At 38.7% G+C, this 21,229-nt stretch overlaps 1 protein-coding gene across 2 annotated transcripts in view; it reads right to left on the bottom strand.

Moving 5' to 3' along the window:
* Positions 1-21,229, bottom strand: part of CCDC146 (coiled-coil domain containing 146) — a 127,146-nt gene that overhangs the window by 27,316 nt on the left and 78,601 nt on the right. For both annotated transcript variants that reach the window (XM_081079616.1, XM_081079615.1), the window contains exons 3-9: positions 20,820-20,902; positions 17,487-17,696; positions 11,615-11,672; positions 9,558-9,734; positions 6,190-6,263; positions 5,032-5,259; positions 4,178-4,364 (exon numbers count right to left, since the gene is read on the bottom strand). In XM_081079616.1, coding sequence (XP_080935742.1) covers positions 4,178-4,364; positions 5,032-5,259; positions 6,190-6,263; positions 9,558-9,734; positions 11,615-11,672; positions 17,487-17,696; positions 20,820-20,902 — 1,017 coding nt within the window. The remainder of the gene's footprint in view (positions 1-4,177; positions 4,365-5,031; positions 5,260-6,189; positions 6,264-9,557; positions 9,735-11,614; positions 11,673-17,486; positions 17,697-20,819; positions 20,903-21,229) is intronic.

A 21,229-nucleotide genomic window follows, 5' to 3' on the forward strand; every position in this document is an offset into this window, starting at 1 on the left:
ACTTCTAAATTAGAGCAAAGAATGAGAAAACTTTTAGAAAACTATTAATACAAATAAAGGAAAATTGTACTGTTGGGAAAGGCAGTTTCCTGTGTGCAGTCTTTCCACCACCACTTGGCCGCTTACCAATGGGCTTTGGGCCTGAAATAGTTCCTTACCGAGAGATAAAGAGTCCACACAGCCTGTACCAGGCTTATCACCTTGTGTGGGAATATCTTTCCTTGTTTCAAGCACAACAGTGTTCCTTTGTTTCTCCTAAGCATGTATATCCATGACCCTCAGGCACACCGCCAGCTTTCAGTATTGCACACTCCACAGGAGAAGAGTCAGGGTTCTTTCAATTGTGTCAGAACAGGAGGGAGCATAGGCCAATCACTCTGAGCTGGCCGCCAGGAGAGACCCTCTGGCCACAGGGGACCAATGTCCACTACGGAAGTCAATCTAGCTCTGTCTCTTCTCTATGTAAGTAAAGTGTTGGCCCATCCAGTGCTTGACTGTGTTATGTTTTCCTTGGTAACTCCAGTACCAAGATGCAATGGGTCTCCTCCCTGGGACTGCTAAGTGGTGGATGGTGTTCTGCTGTCTTGGGACTGGTAACCTGCACAGTACTCCACTTGACACATACCAAACAGAAAGTGTCATATTCACTTGCTTAGAGGCTTTTGTTGTTGTCACAATCTTGGGCGTGGTTTTGTTTAGAAAGAGAATAAGCTTTCAGACTTGTAACATTCCAACCCTTAAACCATAATAATGAATATCATAGCAAAGCCCCCAGAAGCACTGAGGGGACTGTAGTGAAGTAAAGATATGGGCTTTTATTTCTGTTCAGTACCAAATGGAAGTTAAAAGGAGCCATGATTAAATACAGAGGTGTACTGTAATGTGTAATATTATTATTTGAGAGTATGATGTATTCGATTAAGAAATCATCCATGTTTCAATTTGTCGTGCTAACCCACTTGTATGTTAAAAGCTCTGCTAGTTTTGCCTAACCCCAGTGAAGTCTCTCTCTCTCTATGGCAGGTCCATTTTCTACCTTCCCATGCTTAGACTTGGTGAACGCCCCAGGGAGAAAATAAGGCTACCCAGCTCTGTTCACCTAGGAAGTACTTTGGCCTTGAAGCAATTTACTTCCCACAACTCCCTTATGTCTTTTAAAAATAAATGATTTTTAATTTATCCAATTTTTTTCTGGCTACTATGGCAGAAACCATGGCCCATCACAATATATTATATTTTAACTGGAAGTAGAAATAGCAGAATTACATGTTATGTTTATATATCCCTTCTATTTTACTTAATTTAGATTTTCTAGTGGAGAAAAACTTAATTTTGTTTAGTGTGTGTCATCTTTTAGATCAAATCTTGTGACTTTTATCTATGTATAACTGTTTTTGAAATCAGTAAAAGGTAATTCTCTAAGTGACAAATTATTTTAACTGCTTCTAGTATTTAGGTTTTCATTTTTAAGGGGAATGTTTTGTTGATTCAGCATTAAAAACATGTTTAACAGACTAACTTTACTTACTACTGGAATCACCAAAATTAAAGTTAATGATAATTTTTATCCCATTATTATTTAAAGAAATCTTACTTATGATTATTTGACCATTAAACAGAGATTGTTTTATCAATACAAGTAACACTTGCTGGTTTTAAGAGCCTCCTACTGAACACATTTAGGTGCCCGTCAATACTTGGGACAGATATTATACCTGTCATCTACTGTAAATCTCATTGTGGTTAACGTGAAATGTCTGCAGCGCAGGCTTTGGGCTAAGATGGAACGGCTTATAGTAAACCAATACTTCTAAACAGAATAACTTGAAAAGTTGGATTAAAAAATATCTTTGAGGGAGTAAGAGTTGCAAAGTTAAACAGTTAAAATCTTCAAAGTTTCTAGCATTGTCTGGGAAGTAATAAAAGTATTAATTTATACTGGGACCTAAGAAGTCAAGGATGAATGTTATAATCTTTAGGGTAACCACCCAAAAAATGAATAGAGAATGCAAAACTAACACATATCAAAAATGAGGGGAAAGAATAGAACATGGAAATAGAAAAATTCATCTTTCTGATTAATCCAAATGAGAGAAAGACAGGAGAGAAAATGGAACATAAAACAGATGGGACAAAAAGAAACAATAGTCATATGTTGTGCATAAGTCCAAGAATATTATTACATGAGTGTATGATTAATTACATTAAATAGTTTTGGACTAAATACAAGAATTACAAGGCAGACATTTCAGACCAGATATTTAAAAAGTATATACTGCATATGAAAAACACACCTAAATAAATATGCAGAAAAGAATGAAAGTAAATGAATGAAAAAAGGAATACCAGGCAAAATCTAACCACAAAAAGCTAGTGTAACTATTGGAGTACTAATATCAGATAAAGTAAACTTTTAAGGCAAAAAGCATTTCTAGAATTAAAGAGATTTCACAGTAGTAAAATAACCAATCTACTTGCTGGAACTATAAGAAATATCTTAGGAGAAAGATAAATAACTGTTCTATTTGTTTAGCAAAAGTGTAAAAAGCACATTCTCCCCATTGAGATAAAAAAACATAAAAAGTCCATGAATGCCATCTGACAGAAAGGCCAAGACCTACTCATTTGTATCGCTCATAACCCTACCAAATTATTTTCACACCTTGCTCACGGTTGGCCTCTTAGTCAGGATAGGCTAGGTTATGCTATAGAAATAAACAACTGCCAACTATCATGGCTCTTCCAAGACAGTTTTATGTCTGGCTCTGACAAAGCCTGGGACAGTCAAGACACTTCTCCAGGGCCACTGTTGATTCAGCATTCCTGGCTGATTCCATTTTGCAGCACTTCCATATCATCATATACTTCCACAATTGCCACAGGAGGAGGAAAAAGAGCCAGAGGGTCCCACACTGGCAATTAGATGCTCCAGGATAGAAGTAACGTGTCACATCTGCATACAATCCATTGGCCAGAACTAGTTATAAGACCTGCTCCACTGCAAACGGTGCTCAGAAGTATACATTTTCCATGGACCCAGAAAGAGAGGAGGAGTAGGCATAGATTAGGATCAGAACTGTCTACCACAGGGCGGCCGGGTGGCTCAGTTGGTTAGAGCACGAGCTCTCAACAACAAAGTTGCTGGTTCAATTCCCGCATAAGATGGTGGGCTGCACCCCCTGCAACTAAAGATTGAAAACGGCGACTGGACTTGGAGATGAGCTGCGCCTTCCACAATTAGATTGAAGGACAATGACTTGGAGCTGATGGGCCCTGGAGAAACACACTGTTCCCCAATATGCCCCAATTTAAAAAAAAGAGTCTATTTAAACAACAAAAAAGAAGTGTCTACCACAGCCGGAAACTTCCGCTTAAATTTCTGAGGTCATTAATCTCCATAAAGTCACGGAGCATGACAATGCTGAGGAGAATGGGTATTGTTTCTGTACACCCGGCTGCTTCATCTCAGAGACTGATCTCTTTTTCTCCAAAGGAAGCACTGGCCAAAGTCCAGCACGAAGATGTGTCCTCTCAAGGATCCAGGGCCTTTCGGTGCTTGGACAGTTAGCACAGAGTGCCCCTGAGAGAGGAGAGAATAGGAGGCAACAGGACCAAATGCCCTCACTTGGGAGCACAGAGGACTAAGGAAGTAACAGCTATCTTGAGCATTCTCTGGCTGGAGTACTCCTCTTATACTGTGCAGAAAGGGCCAGATAGCCTGAATCTTGGGTTCCAACAGCCCTTAGCTAGTTGGAGGTACAGACCGACCAACCATTTATATTGACATAATTTGATCTCATCCCTGATTGATGTATGTCTACAATGACAACATTCTGGGTCAATTTCAACTGGTAAAGGTGGTGATTCACTTGGTTCTACCCTGTAGGGACCCCGTTGGCTCTTTCGGAGCTGGGTGGCCCAACTGTTTCCACTGGCCAGGCCGATGCCAGGTCCAAACAAGACATTTCTCTACTCTTGGGATAGCAAGTAGAGATAGAAAAACATTATAGGATTATAGGCTCTATCATAGGTTCAATGCATTTTAAAATTACTTTTACTCTGTTCTTTTTCTTTTCCTCTTCTTTCCCTGTTGATAGCAAAAACAACTTCTTAAAGTATTTTTACTTCAAAAAGACAGCACGGAGTTAGAAATCAGATAGTGGTGTGCAGCACGCACCTCTAACAGAAGCCTTTGATGTAGTGCTTGAGTTTGAGTGAGTGCGTCCCAGGACACTTTCAAGAGCAACTCCATCTTTTTTAAATTTCGAAAATCTCGTTCTTTCTCTCTTTGCTTACGAGAAAGTTCATCGTGGTAGTTCTGCTTGTCAATCAGACAGTTTCGTAAATTGAGATCCAAGATTCCTCTGTTCCAGGTAAAGAAAGAAGAAAATGAAAGCAATTAGTCATCAGCTCCTCTTCATGTTTTTTAAGACAGCAAGCTCAGCATGTAAATGCAGAACAATTCTCATGTTAGAATCAAATTGTAAATAATGCCAAAAGCATTTTGTTTTGTTTTTGCAGGTTGGTATCATTTAGAGCCACAGTTTTACAAAAACTGCAAATGGAATAGCAGACTGGCAGAAACAGAGATTCTGATTTCCCTGAAATTTTACTTAAAATTAGAAAGTAACACTCTCTGAGGGGCATCATTATATTACTCCCATTGGGAAAAAGTCACAATTACCTCAGAAATACCATTCATTTGTAGGAAAAGTCCCTCACCTACAACATGCTCCAGTGACACAATTTTCCAGAGGCACACTTCAGAAACTTACAAAGTACAACAGATTGTGTCCGTATGATTTGGTCACAGAAAGTTGAGGAAAACAATGAGTAAAGGATAAAAAACAACACTTTTAAATGCTTCATTTAATAATGCATGTTTTATTATTAATGGTAAAAATTGATTTAAAATTCTATAAAAATATTTATTGAATAATTCTATAGAAACATATCTCTTTGAGGTGATGTTTTAAATACTCAAATACAAATTGAAGAAAAATTCAGATGACAGACACACACATAACTAACCTTTCAGTTAGTGAAGTTGCTTCATTCTCTCTGGTTAATTCCAATAGCTTGACCAATTGGTTATATTCTCGTTCTTTGACTTCAAGTAAGGCTCTTTTGCCTTCAACTTCCTTTATTACATCCTCCTTCTCTTCCATTAAAGCATGAATTTTGGTTTCAACTTTCTTCAGGGAGTCATTTAGTTCTTTCAGTTCAGATTCCAAGACAACTTTTTTCTTTTCCATTTCTCTGTGGGGGATACACACACACACACACACACACACACACACACACACACACACACACACACACCTTTGTCTTATTTTGAGCTCATGCTGTCTTTTACCTATTTTTACTTCCTGATGAGGTTATAGAAGTCATAAATCAAGTGATCTCAGAAGTGGGGTAAAGACTACAGATGAGTGGAATTAAAGGGTATTAAACGGCACTGAGTGCCATTCAGGCAGGGATTTGTCTGGCCTACCCACTTACTCTCAGATCCCCATGGCTACCATCTCCTGGATTCTACCTTCATCCTCACCAGCCTTTCTGAACTGACCTGAATTTCTCAACTTTGGTGGTGGTCGGCTTGACTTTTACAGTCATTACCATGCCTGCTTCTTTTAAGATCAGTCACCAGAGTAATCACATTATCGCTCCAGAAATTTGTGTCTTCACTTATCTTTATCTTTTTTTGGTTCTCCTAAACCTTGAGAATTTCCTCAGTGGTGTCTGCCTTCAAATCTACTCTGACTGTTTTTGCGGGGGGGGGGGTGTTACACAAGTGAATAGGTGGCAAAGGGTTCTTATCATTTGGACTTCAGGCTTCTGGCAGGCTGATATACACTTCTAGACCATGAAACTCTACACAATTTAAGTAACTTATTCCTTGCTCAGCTCTGTTAAAGTCAATTGGAGTTCTCCATAAAGATATGATTTATAAGTTGGAAAGAGAATATCATGCCAAGTTTAAGACATGAACAAGTGTTATGAATGACAGTAATATGTTGCACTAGTTTCTTTTAATGAGCTTGACATACATAACGTAGACAGGAACAAATGCAGAGATTTTTAAAATTATAATAGTAATTTGATATGTTCAGATGGTTAACATTGTGTTTTAGTGAACACACAGACAGTGGACTGGGAGGGATTAAAAATAAAAATATTAAATCGTACACTTTTTTGCGCGTTGTTTTTTCTATCTCTTTTCCAATTTGTACAGGAATGGCTTGATGGTGGACCACTTCATCCTAGTAAAGAAAGGAAGAAATGAAATCATGTTCAATTATGTAATCTTGGACAAGAGAATTTAAGATAGGCAAATTAAATAGAAGAGAAAAAGGAACTACAATATGTAGACTTGTTATTATCTGTTCTGCACTATGTAGGGTGCTTTAATTATTCCATTTAATATTCACAATGACCTTTTTATACACCAATAACAAAATTAAGAAAACAATTCCATTCCAAGTTCTCTGGGTGGTGAACACACAATGTGATATATAGATGATGTGTTACAGAATGACACACCTGAAACCTATGTAATTTTACTAACAATTGTCACCCCAATTAACTTTAATTAAACAATTCATTTACAGTTGCATCAAAAAAAATCCCTAGGAATAAATTTACACTTGGAAAATTACAAGACACTGAAGGAAGAAATTGAAGCAGATACAAATAAATGGAAACATACAACATATTCATGGACAGGAAAAATTAACATCTTTAAAATGTCCATATTGACCAAAGCAATCTATAGATTCAATGCAATCCCTATTAAAATACCAATGGCATTTTTCACAGAACTAAAACAAATTATCCTAAAATTTATATGGAACCACAAAAGACCCCAAATAGCCCCAGAAATCTTGAGAAAGAAGAACAATGATGAAGATATCACACTATCTGATATCAAACTATACTACAAGCCTATAGTAATTAAAACAGCATGGTACTGGCATAAATACAGACACATAAGTCAATGGAACAGAACAGAGAGCCCAGAAATAAAGCCATGCCTATGTGGTCATTTAATCTATGACAAAGGAGGCAAGAATATACAGTGGGGTAAAGACAGTCTACTCAATAAGTGGTGTTGGGAAAACTGGACAGATATGTGTGGAAAATGAAACTAGACCACCTTTCTATACCATACACAAGAATAAACTCAAAATGGGGTAAAGACTTAAATGTAAGACCTGAAACGATAAAACTCCTAGAAGAAAACATCAGCAGTAACATCACTTTTATAATTTTTTTTGGATATGTCTCCTCGTGTAAGCAAAACAATAGAAAAAATAAACATATGAGACTTCATTAAACTAAAAAGTTTTTTCACAGCAAAGGAAACCGTTAACAAAACAAAAAGCATTCTACTGAATGGGAGAAGGCATTTGCCAATGATACATCTGATAAGGGGTTAATATCCAAAATATATAAAATCTCATACAACTTAACACCAAGAAAACAAACAATACCATTTAAAAATAAAGGAGAAAGGTGAAGTGATTAGAAAGTACAAATTAGTAGTCACAAAATAGTCACAGGGATGTGAAATATACTATGGGGAATGTAACCAATAATGCTGTAAAGAGGATGTAGGGTGCCAGATGGGTACTGGACTTATTGGGTGGATCACTTCATAGATTGTGTAGATGCCTGACTGCTGCTCTGTGCACCTGAAGCTGAAGTATTGAATGTCAACAATAATTAAATATGTGTGTGTGTGTGTGTGTGTAAATAGTTACAGGATGAAAAGTACATCATAGGGAATATAGTCAATCATATTGTAATGGCTATATACAATGTCAGAGGGATAGCAGACTTCGGGGGGTTATCATTTGGTGAGGGGTATAAATGTTTAATCATTATGTTATTTTGTAAACCCGAAACTAATATAAAAAATAAATAAAACTAAAAGAAAACAAAAACATAGCCTACTGAATGGGAGAAGATATTCGCCAATAATACATCTGGTAAGGGGTTAATATCCACAACTTATAAACACATCATACAACTTAACACCAAGAAAACAAACAATCCCATTAAAAAATGGGCAGAGACCCTGAAGAGACATTTCTCCAAAGAAGACATACAGATGGCCAATAGACATGTGAAAAGATGCTCTACATTAATCATCAAGAAATACAAATCAAAACCACAATGAGATATTACCTCACACCTGTCAGGATGCCCATCATCAGTAAATCAATAAAGAACAAGTGTTGGTGAGGATGTGGAGAAAAAGGAACCCTCACGCACTGTTGGTGGGATTGCAAATTGGTGTAGCCACTATGGAAAACAGTATAGAGGGTCCGCAAAAAAATTAAAAATAAAACTACCTTATGACCTGCAATTCCACCCAGGGTATTTATCCGAAGAAATCCAAAATACTAATTCAAAAAGACATATCCACTCCTATGTTCACTGCAATTCTATTTACTATAGCCATGATATGAAAGCAACCCAAGTGCACATAATTAGACCATTATATAAGGAAGTGGTACGTATATACAATGGTATATTACTCAGTCATAAAAAGAACTAAATCTTACCATTTACGACAACATGGATGGACCTAGAGGATATTATGCTAAGTGAAATAAGTCAGACAGAGAGAGACAAATGCCATGTGATCTCACCTACATGTGGAATCTAAAGAACAAAATAAATGAAGTAACAAAACAGAAGCAGACACATAGATACAAAGAATAAACAGGGTTACCAGAGGGGAGAGGGGTTGGGAGGCTGGGCGAGAAAGGTGAAGGGATTAAGAAATACAAATTGGTAATTACAAAATAGTCCTGTGGATGGGAAGTACAGCATGAGAATATAGTCAATAATGTTGCAACAAGTGTGTATAGTGCCAGGTGGGCACTAGACTAATAAGGAGGGTCATTGCATACATTATATAAACGTCTAAACACTATGCTGTGCACCTGAAACTAATGTAAAACAATATTGAATGTCAATTGTATTGAAAAAATATATAATTAAAAATAGTTTTAAGAATTATACATTTTTCAAAAATAAATTTAAATTATCTTCTACGACATAAATGCAGGCCTCCCATCACTTTCCTGGTGAATGAAGTAGAGGGGAATCAAACAGACAAGGATAAGGTAATACAAATATGCAGAAGAGATTAGGAAATTTGGTTGCTCTTCACAGAAGATGCTGTGTTTTTGACACTCATTTACAATACTGAAAAATGCTTGGTGAAGTCTAGAGAGGCTTCTCCTTGGGCCGAGGCTCCCAATTGCAATGATACTACCAAGCACTCTAAAGTCTTTTGTGAATTCCCAGAGTCCAGGTTTAGTTTGACTGGATAAATCACAATGCTGACCATTTCAGTTTGTGTGACGATAATGTGATGGGATAACTGCCCTAATGGGTGTGTATACAGTGTTGTGGGAGGACTGAGGAGGAAGCACCAACAGGGGCTGTGGGTCAAACTTGCAGTCAAACTTGACAACTTCACACCCATGCATTTTTATGTCCATGCAGGCACACTCGAGTATTTCTGAACTCTCGTAGCTCACCTTTAGGTTGACCTGATGTTCCAACAATTCTTCCAGTTCTTTCTGCTCCTTTAGTAATTGCTTTTGCTTACATGTTAAGTCTTCCCGTAAATTTTTAATTTCTATTTTCTTCTGCATTATTTCCTTACGTAATTCTTCGGTGCTTTCTCTCAATATTCTCATTTTCTTCTCCATTTCCTTTAAAAGTCATGAAAATTATCAGTTTATATAGAGCCTGAAGACAGATGTTTATATATCTGAAAGCAACCCAAGTGCACTTGGGTTGCTTTCAGATATATAAACATCTGTCTACCTAAAAATCAAAGTAAAAATAATTTTACTCACCATTTTAATTATATCTGTTTTGAGCTTCCTGAATGTTTTCTTATCAAGTTAAATACAATGTATAATTTCTGACATTTTCAATAAAGGCATGACAATTGTATTACATATGTTATTTTTTACATTAAATTCATACTCTTATTATTTTTTTTTTACCAGTTTTCTTTTCTATCCTCCTGTATTTTAAATGCTTTCTTTTCTGAGTTAATTGTTTATTCATACCAAAAAGCATTAGTGAAAAATTCCAGCCTATTTTTTAATAGCTTTGTGATTTGACAAAATCAGATGCAATTAACCTTTGAACATCTGGCTTATGGTTAACCTGAGTCACACAGGAGATTAGGGAGTTTGTTTTGGAATACCCAAATATCTTTGCACTCCTCAATCTCCCACTTTCTTATTGATATTACATCTCTCATTTCATATACATTCTCTCCCGAATACCTTTCACAGCAGACTCATGACACATTTTTGTTTCCCATGACTGATTATTTGGGGAGTGTTTGACTTATGGAAGAGAAGCCTTTTTATACTCAGAAAGTCCACACATTACTAATGACTGAGTAGATGGATCCATTTAGTCTGTTTCCCGGCTTTTTGCATACCTCCCTCCTCCACGGCTGCTGTGAGAGGGTAAAATTGGTGATCCTATGATCCTGAACTAAAATTCAAAATGCTTTTTTTCCATAAAAATCTGCGTTGTAAATAGTGGTTAGGTATCCTTATATAACAGTATATATTACATATACTGTATAATAATTATATATGTACACATATTATATGTATATGCATATATACACATACATACATATTTTACTCTATGTTAAACAGATTTTCGTACCTTGGAATTAAAACAGCAACAACACGGTTTTGAAATAAAACCATTTAGAAGGTGGAAGCAATGTAAAGTGTGATGCTCTTTCTATTTACTTTGTATAAGAGATTGCAAAAAATGGACACAAATTCCTTCCATTCCTGTACGTCTTTGTCATTCTTCCCATTAAGAGCTAGGGCCTATTTCTCTACCCCTTGATTTTAGACTTGCCCATGGGACTTGCTTTGACCAATGAAATATTCCAGAAATGATTTAAGCAGAGGCTTGAAAAGTGCTTGCATGTTGGAGTTTGCCCTCTGTTAAGGCTGCTTGTCTCTTCTTAAGGCTGGAAACCCTTCCACCATTATGTGACTAACTAGTGACATGTGACCTTAGACTAACTAGCCAGCCAGCTGGCTGACGTATGAACAAAGCCGTCCTAGACCACTTAGCCCCAACTGAGCCAACTTAGACCAGAATTCAAAACTGTGAACAATAAAAAAATGGTTGTTTTAAGCCGCTAAATTTTGGGGTGGTTTGTTATGCAGGAATAGATAAGTGATACGTCTTCTTTATAAAAATTTCTTGTAATAAGCTGTTGAGGAAACTATGAGGGTAATAGCTATAACAAAATAATATTTTTAAATGCCAACCATAGAATCCTTTTTTTCTTCTGGAAACAAAGTAGATATTGTCCAACTAAACAGTCTAAATTAGGTGCCAAATAGCTAAAATCTATAATAGGCACCACCTATATTTACCCCGGAACTTATACAGATATTCCTTTCAGCATTGTCCATAGTTAAGAGTCTTAGATCTTTCCAATGTTTCAGGGTATGACTGTTGTAACAAATTAATATTTATCAAAAGGGATGTTTGAATCCAGCTGTATTTAACAAACTCTAGACTTTCTAAGACTTACTCCTGGCTTAGGTATCTTCTCAAATTCCTTTATTATGAGGCTTTTTTCTTCCATTAAGCTGCAAAAAAAATTAAATTAAATAAGTTTTGACAAAATAGAAAGGGGTTGCTATTTCTGCAGTGATAACTTTCTCTTTTTCTCTTCTCAAAATGTACTTCCTCTCCTTGTTTGCCAGGCCCAGTGTCCATTCTTTATGATGGCTTCAGTGACTCCCAAGGGCCTGTTTAGGTGCTTCCTCTCCAGTCCTCCCACAACACTGTGTATACACACCCAATAGAGCAGTTATCTCATCACATTACAACTGCCTGAGAGCCCAACCTCCCACCTAGACTGTGGCTCCTTCCCGGCAGACTCTGGGCCTTTTCTTCTTTGTATTATGTGCAGTGAACTACTGTTCGCCTAGCTAATTGCTACAGCTTCCACTGGGTCCATCAAATAAGCAGATCCCACCAGCCAGCAGGTCTGCGAACATGTAACTAAAGAAGCATGCACACCAGGTTTTAATTTTATGAAATTTTATTTGCAGTAATGTAAATTAAGGTTAGTGTAATAAATATGTGCCACGTGGAATTTCATATAGGTTAGTTGTTTGGCCACAGGCTGAAGCTGACCTTTTCAGAGCTTTGAATGCTTAACGCCTTTGCTTTGAGAGCTTGCCTATAATTTGACATTATTTTACTTCCCGGCTATTGACCCTACATATCACCTATGCTGCCACCAGGGGGCGGTACTGTGCTACCTTCTTTGGGTTGTAAAAGCAATTTGAGTGTTCCTGAGTTTCAAAATGGTGACATGAAGTTCTCCCACAAGTCAAGATTTATCATCTTTTCTTTAAATAAATATAAAATGATATTTTCTTTAAACAAACATAAAATGGCCAATTCTTTAGGGCAGTTTTAACTAATTATATTTCTATTATGCCTTTTTTCTCGTTTTTATTAAGAAACACCGATTAACTTTTTTCCTTTAAAAATCTATAATTTTCCATGTATAGAGAAATACAGTTGACCCTTGAGCAGCACAGATTTGCATGGGTCCACTTATATGCAGATTTTTCCCAATGAATACTGTAAATGTATTTTCTCTTCCTAATGATTTTCTTAATAACATTTTTCCCTCTAGCTTACCTTATTGTAAGAATAGAGTATATAAGAGATATATAAATATATCATGCAAAATATGTGTTTATTGACTGATTATGTTATTGGTAAGGCTTTTGGTCAATAGTAGTTAAGTTTTGGGGGAGTCAAAAGTTATATGCAGATTTTTGACTGTGTGGTGGGTTAGTGTCTCAACCCCACCATGTTGTTGAAGGATCAACTGTATATCATTCATAATCCCACCCCAGACCAGTTTATCATTTTTATTTTCCTTTTAACATCTTTAATATTATTTCATATCTTCCCAATAGAATATTTTTCATTGATATATTCATATTATTTTTCTTTTAGTACCCTTTAATAAAATTATATCAAATTTGTATATGTGGTTGAATGTACTTTTACCCAACATGTAGTTAAAATATGTTCCCAATTGCAAAACAGAATAATTGAATAGCTAGTTTCAATAGCTAGTGAATGGATGTACCATAATCAAATAATCCTAAATATTATCTATCTTTTACTGAATCTACTATATGCCAGGTCCATGTATCATTTCTAAACTTCAGAATCTTGCTAAGTAAGTATTGATATCTTCATTGTACAAATGAAAAAATGAGGAGTTAGCATCTTTTCCAAAGTCACACAGTCAATCCTGAACTGACATTCAAACCCAGTCCTCTCTGACTCCAGAGTGCTTTTCAGTATCAAGTGCCTCTGGAACACACCATTCCACTATTTCTTAGAATTTGGATTGCTTTCAGTTTTTCACACTTATAACTAATAATGTAATAAACAACTTTATGCATTGTCTTTTTTTCTCCTTTGGGATTCTCATTTTTGCATGGCATTACAGGAATTAAAAAGCAATTTTGTGCCTTTTGATATATATTAACTCTTAACCTTTTAAACTGACATTAACATTTAAATCTGTCTGACATTTTCAGCTTTCCCAACTAAGGCGTGCTTCAATGTCAAAGCTCCTCAGGATTCATTTCTTTTCTGCAGCAAGAGAATCTTAACTAAAACCATGTCATCAAAGGTTTTTGGTTTTAAGGACTTGTGGGTGAAGAGACAGAGCAGGAAACCGTATATGCTGCCATGTGCAAGAGGCATTATTTGCCATAAGGAGTAGAACCAGCCTGAATAGGTTGAAGTTGCAAGAAGATAGATTTCTGAATCAACACAAGCAATAACCATCTAAGAGTCCGGCAGTCCAAAGCTGGCCTGGCTGCTGTGTGGGGAGGTTGTGAAGCCCTGTGACTGGAGGTGTTTAAACATAGACTGAGTGATCACTCGAAGAAGACCCGGGTGACTCTCACATGCAGTCAGGGCTGAGAACCACTTTTGATATCAACAGTTCTCAAACTCTGACGTGAATCAGGATCACATTGGAAGCTTGTAAAAAATTCAAATGTCATCTTGGGTGGGAAGGCTTAGAAAGAAATTAGTTTTAGGGTTGGAGCTACCATTCAAACAAGTACCTCAGGTGCTTCTCTTTCAGTTATAAGGCCGACACTCAGCAAAACCTGTTCTAAGCTGGTTCGGTTCCTGGTTTTTACAGGTGGGGCAGAACATTTTTTTGTTTTTGGTTTTTAAGTTTGGAAGGTAAAATCTGTTCCAACTGTGAGTTTTTCCTTACTGCTAATCCTTATGACTTACTGGTATGCCCCTCTATCATATTCTAACTTTCTGAAATTCCTGATGCATTACTGAAATAATTCCTGTTCCCTTCTTACTAAATCTGTTTGTTTCTTGGTCCCAATGTTGCTGTCAGTATTGGATTAAGGATGGAAAACAACTACTAAACTCTGGGTGAGCACCAACAGGTAGGCAGAGACCAGCTATGGGAGAGTACACAGTCACTCAGGCCAGGATGACGTTGGGACAGTCCTGCAAATGGGCAGCAGGAGCGTCCCCACTCTCCACATCCCCATCCGTGACAGGCAGTGTTAACAATGGTGTGGGGACAGAGCCAGGAGTGCAGTTTCCAGGCTCTCGGCCTCACATGGAAAGGTGCTGGCTCGGGTAGTAAATGGCCGTCAACTGTGATCGGCTGGCCATCAGCTGTGGCTAGTTGGCCGTCAGCTGTAACCAGTGAGCCATTGGCCACTAATGTAACTGCCGTGGCTACAAGAAGATGGTGGCTGGCAAGAAGATGGTGGCTGGCAAGAGCAGACTGCAGTTAGCACGGCGGATTGCAGCTAGCAAGTGGGGTTGGTTGGTTGCCAGAGAAAAGCAAATGGCGTGTGGATTGCAGATCGTGTGGCTCCTGCTTCCTATGTCTCCAACCCAGTCGACAGCGAGAATATAGTCGTATGACTCTCTTATCTGTGGCTCCGTGGGTGTTCCTTTTTGGCCTCACCATATCCTGCGTTCTTATGTGGGGAGCCGGAGCTGAGGCCCCGCATGACAAATGGCCTTGTCTCCCCAGCTGACCTACATTTGTCAGAGTGCATCAGATTTAGCATGAGAGACACAGTTTATTTGCTGTCCAAACCTTCGGAATTACTAGAAAACAGAAGTCAAAAAAAGATAAACTGAAGGCAAGGTAAATGTTGGAAAGAATGTCGGATAATCTTTTCAGGAAAAGTTTTTAGGTAGACCATGACTTCTACTTTGTTTCAAAAATAAATTCTCAACAGTAGTTATTTAATCACTTTATTATTTATTTATAATGTGTTCATTTAACTTATTTAAGTACATATTCTTTTGTGAACTGCATATTTATCAAAAGATCATCAATAAATATTAATCCCCAAACTGAAACTATGTATTGCAACAGATTTAATTATTAACTGACCACATAATTATTCTTACCATTAGCATTTATTTAAAAATTTATATTTTGTGAAAACATGTGAAAATCAACCAAATTATAGAGTGAAATCCTTTCTCTATAGAGTATTCGAACAATGTATTATTCTTAGTTGTTGCCAATGATTCAGAAGTTATTTGGGCTTCTATTATTTAGACCCTGAATAAAATGAGAGTTTGTTGTGCCGATGTGAAAAATATCATCTGTATATTTGGATGAATAGTCTTCTCTCACTGGCTTAGTTTCTTTATTTTTATGTGGGGATAGAAATATCTGCTTCTTTCCTGGGGAGAGAGTGTTGGGTGAATTTGTTTCTGTACCAGATAATACTAAATATGTTAAGCCAATGAAATATGCAGCCTATTATTCTTTCCTGATATTTCTTTTGGCATCACCATTATTTTTATGAAAATAAGTTTGTTAGCTCTGGAGCGGTTAATATTTGCGAATGGAAGGGAATTTTCTCAAGCTAAAGTATCTTGCATTACAAATCCCAAAAGAAGACACACTACACATTCCTGCAAATGTGCATTTTGAATGTTCTTGTTCCCGATAGGTCACTAGGCACTGTCCCCTCCTTATCCCAAGTAACTCAATGGACAATTTGCCTGTCTATACCCAAAAGGCAAGAGTTCTGGTTGTTGTTTGTTGTTTTTTTCCCCTTGGCAGGAATACTTGGAAATTTGAAACAATTTAAATATCAACTGACTTATGTTCCTCTTACCCTTTCATGGAAATGTCAAGCATTCATATTTTCAATACTAATGAACAACTACCAATTGTTTTAATTTCATCATTTTCTCAACTGAAAGAGTGCTTACAGGGCACAGAAATAGCTAGGCTTTCTTTTTATAGATCTCACCAGTGAGCCTGAAACAAGTTTTGATTGAAGGACAAAAGAGAGCTCAGACTTTTTTCCTCTGAATATAACTCTGAGTAAGCTAGCCTTTCTCAACTTCCAGCTGAAAAAATAGGCCCCAAAGAGAGGATTCCAAACCCAGGACCTGTAAGGTCCCCAGGAAGTCACTCAAGTCATTTGCTTATCTTTCAGCAGGACTGAATTATATTTGCTTGGTCAGAAATCTACCTACTCTTAAAAATAGTCAGAGAAAGTTCTACCACCTTAAATGGTAACAAATTTGAGGAGAGATGGTTTGGCTTTCTCTCCAGTACCCAGGCATAGCACACGCACACCACAGCACAAAACCCGGATAGCAATCGTTTCGAAATTCAATCTAAATAGTGTGATTTGCTGAACAAACTCTTCCACTGACTTGTTACTCACAAGAGAAATATTATAGGAGATTTTGGAAATAACATTTACCCTTCTAGCAATACATTTCTACGTTATTTCACTGAATGACCTCCTCTAGATTTGGATAAGTAAATGTGTCTTTCAAAAGGATGTAATTTTCTTCTTTGATCGTAAGGAATAGTTTAGTGATAGGAGTAGAAGTTTGAATGTGTGGTCCACATCCCCGTATTAGAAGAATAGATATGACCCTCAGCTCAAGTAGGCTTGTTTGGAAAGTGCATGTGGGGCCATGCAGTCACGTAATCTGGTGCTGCAAAAAGGATAAGGGGCCACCGTCAGGCCCATAGAGGGCGAGAGTGTGTGCCAAGCCCTTGTTCTGTGGGGTGTGTTCTCTGGCTGCAGCTCCCAGAGCTCTTGGCTTTCCTGACATCCGGAAAACACAGCAGGGAACTCCTTTTCCTGAGAGTGTCTCCCTGTCACCTGAGCTCTTTTCTAGAAGTTGTGTAATGTTATTGTTCAGGGACTGCCTGTTCTAGGGAATCAAGGAAAGCTCTAGGCTTGTAATCTTAATGTTGCTCATCACATACCCATTGTATCTAAAGTTCCTTCCTAATTTAGTCTAATTTTTCTCATTGTGTTTATGTGGAAGTAGAGTGGCTTGTATCTGTGTTCAGCGTGCTGAGAGAACTGTGTACTTACCTATTCAATCTGTACTGGTTGTGGAACTCTCTTTCCTTCACTGCGTCGTATTCATTTTGATACTTGAGAAGCTGTTCTCTCATTTTAGAGACCTCGGTGGAGAATGCCTCTGGAAAATTATCGGCTTGCTGCAGGTGAAACTGCTGCTGTTGGATTTGCTCAGTGAAACATTTAGCATTCTGGAGCAGCTGGACCTCTGACTCCTGTGTGCTGGGTTTTATGAAAAGAGAGATTCACATAATGAGAAGTGCACACCGCCAATCCCCTTAGTAGCTCTTGTGGGGGTCTAGCGAGGAGGGAAAGAGCATGTCTACACTGTTTCTCGTTCCTTCCATTCCTGGATTGAATTCAATTCAGTGACACTTTTGTGCCAAATATTGTGCTAGGTAGTAAAAGCGAGCGGAGCTCACAATCTAGCAGAGAGAGGCAGACGTAAATAGGTAAGTGAAGTACCAGGTGACAAGTGCTTCCACTAGTGTCTAGGTCAAAATGGTGGGAGATAACAGAGAAAGGATTAAGTTAGATGGGACTGTGATATTTGCACTTGACTTTGAAGAACAATCATGACTTCCAGGGGTGGGAGCAACAATAAGGAGAAGGGTCCTCCCTTCCGCTGCCCCAGCAAGCTGGCTTTCTGATTCTTGAATTCTTCTGACCTGATTGTGGGAAAAATCTTTTCCTCCTTAGTACTAAGAGAATACAGACAGTTTTCTAATGACACTTTGCTAGGAAACTAGGAAGAAAAATTCCCCTATAAAATGATGGACATAAATTAATTTACAGGTTTCTGATCTTAAATTTAATGCCTGACTAGAGCTGGACTTCACTGTCACAGTAGAGGGGACTCCTACAACCCCAGTAGTATTTATTGTGTGGTCTTGGCCCTATCCAGGGAGAAGGGTTAACCATCTGGCTAGAAGCAGATTTGAATGGACATAGAAATTAGACTTGATGGAATCTCCAGGATCTTCTAGAACTCACTCATCTACGCTGCCGGCCAGCATCAGCTCCAGCCTTACCAGCAGATATGATTCATCTTTAGAAACCCAACTGCCTCACATTAGCTCGTTTTCCTATTCAGAAGTAGGACCCTGGCCATTTCCTGTTTTAAAGCCACCATTCTCTTTCGGGCGTGCTCCCCACCACTTTTCCTCACCAGGAGAAATCTTCAGGTTTCAGCTCATTTGCAGAGATGCCTAATGACTTGATCAAACCTGTCTCAACTGAAGCTACCAGCTCCACCCATTTTCCCAGGCTTTAATATGTCATTTGCTCAATAGCATCCAGAGGAACATTTATTGGGACATAATATATTCCAGGCACTATGTTAGGTACCAAATAGCAACAACAACAGCTATAATGATAACACATGTAATTTCCATTAATGAAAGATGGAATTATTTCTTATAATTTCCTTATATGCTAATATATACTTTGTAAATCCAAAGTTATCCCATCTTCTTAACATGAATCTTCAACTATGGAATAGTAAGGTATTGTCGAGGGCCACAGCACCTGTTTCCCCCCAGAAAAGAGGTGGACAAAGTGGTTGGGGTTCCAGCCAGAACCAATTGTAATTTACGTACATATAGTGTCAGCAGTAGAAAATTTAACTACTCTTACAATAGTTTTCATGGAAAACTCATCCAGTTTCAGTTCAGCATTTCCAGCCTATATCTACCCTGCTACAGCCAGAGTAAAGAATCTACTTCATTGTGCCTTTCCCAACCATCAGGCAGTGGGAGCGGGTGTTTGTAATGACAAAAGAGGGAACTAAGGACTTAAGAGGAGGTAAAATGTGGGTAGCAGAAAGAGAGTAATAGTTTTGCAACAGAGCAGGGAAGTAGGAAGAAGTAACACCATAGCCTTGGTCCTATATTGCTGTCACTGGGGCCTCAGGAACTGAGCCATAGGTCAGGCAAGGAGGAAGCCACACCGGCACGCCACAAGGGCTCTAGATGAGAGCAATCCAGAGGGCGAGAAATGTTGCAGTGTTCCTTGTATCTGCAAAGAGGTTCGGAGGGATGCCCTGAGAACTGCATGGGCTTTTCTCCAGTTAAGCAGTATGAAGTTTGCTGAAAAAGATTACTCCACACTTTCCATCTGAATCTTCTAAGTTCCTGAGTCTTGAGAACCATGTGCACGCAGCAGCAGGCAGGACCACTTGTGGAAAATGGAGTCTCCATTAAGGATGAAGGTTAGGACTGAGCTGGGGGCTGAGGAGGAGGAGGAGCCAAAGCTGAAGGCTCTGGAGGGTGAGGAACCTCGGTGGAGCTGAGTTAGTAGGGGGTGGGGAGAGTGAAGAGTGCAAGGAATGCAGTTCTGCTCTTCTCCTCATTCACACTTGTTCCCATCCCCAAAGTAGCCAAATGACTGCAAGGAAAGAAATAGGGGTAATGGTTGGAGACTGGGAGAGAGGATGGCTATGGAATGGCAGGATGGAGTTTCTGTCCATTGTTGTCTCTTCTTGGTTTTGGATGAAGACAACATGCAAGGCTATGATGCAGGAGGTGGGGGAAAGGAAGAGAGAAGGGTGGGTGCACTAAGGAGTAGCAGCAGAAAAGGATTTCTCCTTTCTTCACGCTCCTTCCTTCTTGATTCCCAATGGCTGATAGTGGGGACTCAGGAAACCTTGTTGAATTATTCTGTGGAAGCCTGTTCTGACCTGCTGCTGCGTGGGACTGGGCTAAGGTGAGTGGCCTGGCGTAGGAGGAAGAGGTGAGACATTGAGACGGAAATCAAATGCAGGCTGCGGTTGTTGTAGAAACTGGACCTCTGAGTGGTGGGGTGAAGAGAGGTGGGGAGGAGAGAATCCTACTGGCATGTCCTGTAGCAGGTAGTGTCAGCAACCCACCAAAATCCCCTGGCCCACTCTCATACATACCAATAGCACCTGTGTGCGTCTGCCTGAGAGCTTTGGCCATAGGAGCTCACTTGGCTTTTCAAAGGGCAAGCTAGACATCCGGGGAGCTCCTCTCTCTAGGAGCAAACCTTAATCAATGAGGGATGGACAGATACCCCAGTTTCCTTACCCTTCAGCGGGAGCGTTCTGAGGTATGGTCTATACAGTCACACAGAGAGTCCTCAGTGAGACTAAGCCCCAGTTGCCCAGCGTTAACCTGAAGACCAACACATCACCAGATGGATTCCTCCCTTCTCTGTCTCACTTCCCCACTCTCTCACGATAATCTCTGGTATCACTTCTCAAATTACTTGACCTCAAATCCTTGCCTCAGGGTCTGCTTTTGGGGGGAATGCAAAATAAAACAGGTCCAATCACAGCAAGAAATATACATATGATCAAAGATGTCACCACATGGGTAAATGGCATACCTCTTAACAGTATCATGCAGCAAGGTGTACTTGGCTTTTAACTCTGCCATTCTGGTTCCAGGAAGTTTTCCCACAGCGTGTAACTGGCAAAGAGAACACAAGGTCACCTTCTTTGTGCTTTCAGCAGAGGTAACATGGATATATAGATGGATAGCTTTCAGTTGGACATTAGAAAGGATACATATGAGGCAATACGGTATGTTAGAAAGATGCTGAGTGTTTGGAAAAAACAGCTCAAGTTTTATTCTGTCTCCAGGAGGCTCTGTGCTCCTGGGAAGTCCTTTACCTCTCTAGATGAAGACTGATTTCTCCATCTCTAAATTGAGAGAACAAATTGAGTTAGAATCCTCCCATTCTAAAAAACATATTTCTAGGTTTCGCAAACAACCTGAATAGTGTACATTACTAGG

This window comes from Rhinolophus hipposideros (assembly GCF_964194185.1).
Source record: "Rhinolophus hipposideros genome assembly, chromosome: 18".
In the NCBI taxonomy this organism is placed as follows: Eukaryota; Metazoa; Chordata; class Mammalia; order Chiroptera; family Rhinolophidae; genus Rhinolophus; species Rhinolophus hipposideros.